Genomic DNA, 3,162 nt, shown 5'->3' on the forward strand with positions numbered 1-3,162 from the left:
GACCAGGATGGACAGGATTAGGAATGAGCACATCAGAGGGACAGCTCAGGTCGGCTGTTTTGGGGACAAGGTCAGAGAGTCCAGATTGAGATGGTTTGGACATGTGCAGAGGAGGGATAGCAGTTATATTGGTAGAAGGATGTTGGAGATGGAGCTGCCAGGCAAGAGGTCAAGAGGAAGGCCAAAGAGGAGATATATGGATGTGCTAAAAGAGGACATGAAGTTAATTGGGGTGAGAGTAGAGGATGTTGAGGATAGAGTTAGGTGGAAACAGATGATTCGCTGTGGCGACCCCTAACGGGAAACGCTGAAGGAAGAAGAAGACGAAGAAGCTACAAGGTAACTGAATTAATGTCTGTGAAAAAAAAAAAAATCCCAATGTCTAAAATGTCCAAAATCTACTTTCTGCACTTTCAGAAGGATTCTCTGCTTTTACATCTGGGACAGTTTGGGGATTTATCATTACCTGAACATTCTGCTATTAAATTTTAAAGTGTCTCTCTTTTTTCTGTTAATGAAGGATTAATTCTGTTGCATATGACAGTTTTGTTTTGACTTTTGTCACTGCTTTTGTTTGACAAACAGCCACTCAACACGAGACTGAAGTCGATCTGAAACTGTTAGCAAACAAAACAAAACAAATGTTTGTCCCAAAAAGTCAAACTGCTCATAACGCAGACGCCGCTTCACCACATGACAGTCTCACTTCTTGATGAGTCAGCATCACTCCTCCCTCCATGCTGCACCAGGAGCCAGAGGACTAAAGGGCCCTGCAGCGACATTCAGCTCCACAAACTCTTCTTCTTCTTCTTCTTCTTCTGCATCAACTTTCTCTGATGTTCAGACAGATGAGGAGCTGCTTGTTGGTCTGGCAAACAAAAAGTGCAAGTGCAAAATAAAAACTAAAGGTTGGTGGAGTCAAAAGACGAAGAAGCTGCTGAGAAAACGAGCTCAGGGCAAACTTCAGAATTAAACTCTGTCCTTTGAATCAGAAGTCATCTCCGTTTCCTACAGACGACTGGACCGTTTGTCTCCATCAGACCTCTCATCAGCCAACCAGCTGTGAGTGTGGATGGAGTCCTCAAGGATGGTGAAGCTGGATGCTGCAGTGGTGATGAAGATGTATCCTGTGTTTAATGTCTGTGTGTGTGTGTGTGTGTGTGTGTGTGTGGTCCAGCTGTGGTGCAGGCGTTGTGCTTCACCTCCCAACAGGAGGCAGTGGAGGAGCTCCTCTCATCACTGCAACAAACACAACAACCACTCAGTTTGAAAGTCGGCTGTAACGATCATCACACCTGATAATAAAGACTCATCTGTTTGTAAGGCCCGGTTCAGACTACACGATTGGTACACGTTGGTACCTGACAGGTCACAGCCCAACATCGTTCATGACATGCAGGTGTCAGGGACCGGGAGAAGGGTGTGTCTGATACTGGGTGCTTGTGTTTGGAAAAGCATAAAAAGGATCAGAAAAAAGTAAAAGAGTAAAAAACTAGTGTAGCTACTTCACACGCCAACTGTGGAAGTCACTATGCTAACTTATCTATATCACTGTGATATTTAATGAACGTGGTTCAGTCCAATATGCAGGCAGAGCCATCTCTGCTCCTGTCGGTCACCACGTCGTAGACGATGAAGACAATTCTGACATGCTAGACTTTGTGTATACAAAATCAAACGATAGACTGTTGTATCCACCACCGTTTGTCCGTTCCGACACCCTACGACCATCGGGTCGAGCTGTTATCGGGCGTAAATCGTGTTGTCTGAACCTTACACATATGAAGTTACTGGTGAGTGACGAGACTCTTTCTCCTCAGCTCATCTGGAATGATCTGAAGCAGCACCACAGGCTAAGGGACTGGACTTCACACTTCAGCTCTATAGGCCGGTTCATGGCTTCTGTTCATACTACAATCAGGAGTATGTGTACACAGACACGTTCCACACATGCACTACGTCCTGACGTGTGTGTGCGGATTTCTTTAACATATTTTTGTAATGTCGTTATCATTTCTTGACAGTATTTTTATGTTTCAACCACTTCTCCTTTATACATCTTTTTAAGTTTCTGCTTTTACCTAAACCACTCACAACTAGCAGGCTAATATGCTAATCCTCCGCGCGTTAACACGGTTACAGCAGGATGTTGGAGATTAGCAGCATCTCACAGCTACAGTGTTCTGACTCAGTCACATGCTGAGCACAGAAGCAGAGATCAGGTCTCCTGTGTTTATCAACTGGCTCCAAGTCTGTTCTAGTTTTTAAGTCCCTGGATAAATGAACAAGACAGAAGCCGCACTCTGTACCTCTGTTGGCCTTGCTCGGGTATATCTTGGTGAAGTGCCGATACTCGCCCGGAGGAGGGAAATCGTCCAGAGGATGAAATGAATACTTGGACTCAAAATCATCTGGAAGAGAGGAAGAATAGTCGCATCATTTGTCTGTTTTCTTCTGTTATTACAGGTGTTTTCATACAGACTGAGTGTTTGAGGGACAGACAAATAAAGGAAAAGGTGAGAGAATAACAGAGTGGGGAAGAAAAAGAAACTATGAAGAGGTCGTTTCCAAACTGAGGCCGCAATTAACCATAACTGTAACCACTGATGAATGTACATCAGTGAAAACTCCCAGACTGAGTCTGGGAGTTTAAAAGTGGCAGAACAAATAGAGGATGAGTAGAAACTCTGAGGAAAAGCTGAATTACCTGTAGTACAGTGGCTCATGTGTACGGAGGCAAACAATGACTTCAGTCTTATAAGCAACAGCATTTATTTAATGCTGAACACTGGAAACTGAAGTCCACAGAATTCACAGCACTGAAATATTTACTCTGAAAACAGTAATTTTTACACGGCTAATTTTAAGTTTCAAAAGTTTTATTTAGATTTTAGAAGATTTTTTTTTTAGATTGACAAATTCCAGTTAAAAATTCAGGTCAGATCTGAAAGTCTGGGATTCCAAGGATAATCAATGGAATCAATAAAAAAGTTAGCAATTCAGAGAACTAATCAGCAGAATAATCAATAACGGATATGGTGTGTTGGAGAGACAGAGGCAGGTCAAGACTCACCAACGAATGAGCGAGGCATGGAGGTGGAGTGTCCGTTCCGGAGAGGAGGGGGCGGGGGGGGGGGAGCGGCAACGGTGCGGGGTGGGGGG

At 43.9% G+C, this 3,162-nt stretch overlaps 1 protein-coding gene across 1 annotated transcript in view; it reads right to left on the bottom strand.

The window, feature by feature from the left end:
* Positions 1–284: 284 nt before the first annotated feature.
* The window catches only part of LOC109973512 (WAS/WASL-interacting protein family member 2-like), an 18,522-nt gene continuing 15,644 nt past the window's right edge, over positions 285–3,162 (bottom strand). The window contains exons 7-9 of the mRNA XM_020623166.1: positions 3,074–3,154; positions 2,310–2,411; positions 285–1,239 (exon numbers count right to left, since the gene is read on the bottom strand). Of these exons, the coding sequence (XP_020478822.1) occupies positions 1,199–1,239; positions 2,310–2,411; positions 3,074–3,154 (224 nt within the window). The 3' untranslated portion in view covers positions 285–1,198. The remainder of the gene's footprint in view (positions 1,240–2,309; positions 2,412–3,073; positions 3,155–3,162) is intronic.

The sequence above is a fragment of the Monopterus albus genome, unplaced genomic scaffold (assembly GCF_001952655.1).
Source record: "Monopterus albus unplaced genomic scaffold, M_albus_1.0 scaffold292.1, whole genome shotgun sequence".
Taxonomy (NCBI): domain Eukaryota; kingdom Metazoa; phylum Chordata; class Actinopteri; order Synbranchiformes; family Synbranchidae; genus Monopterus; species Monopterus albus.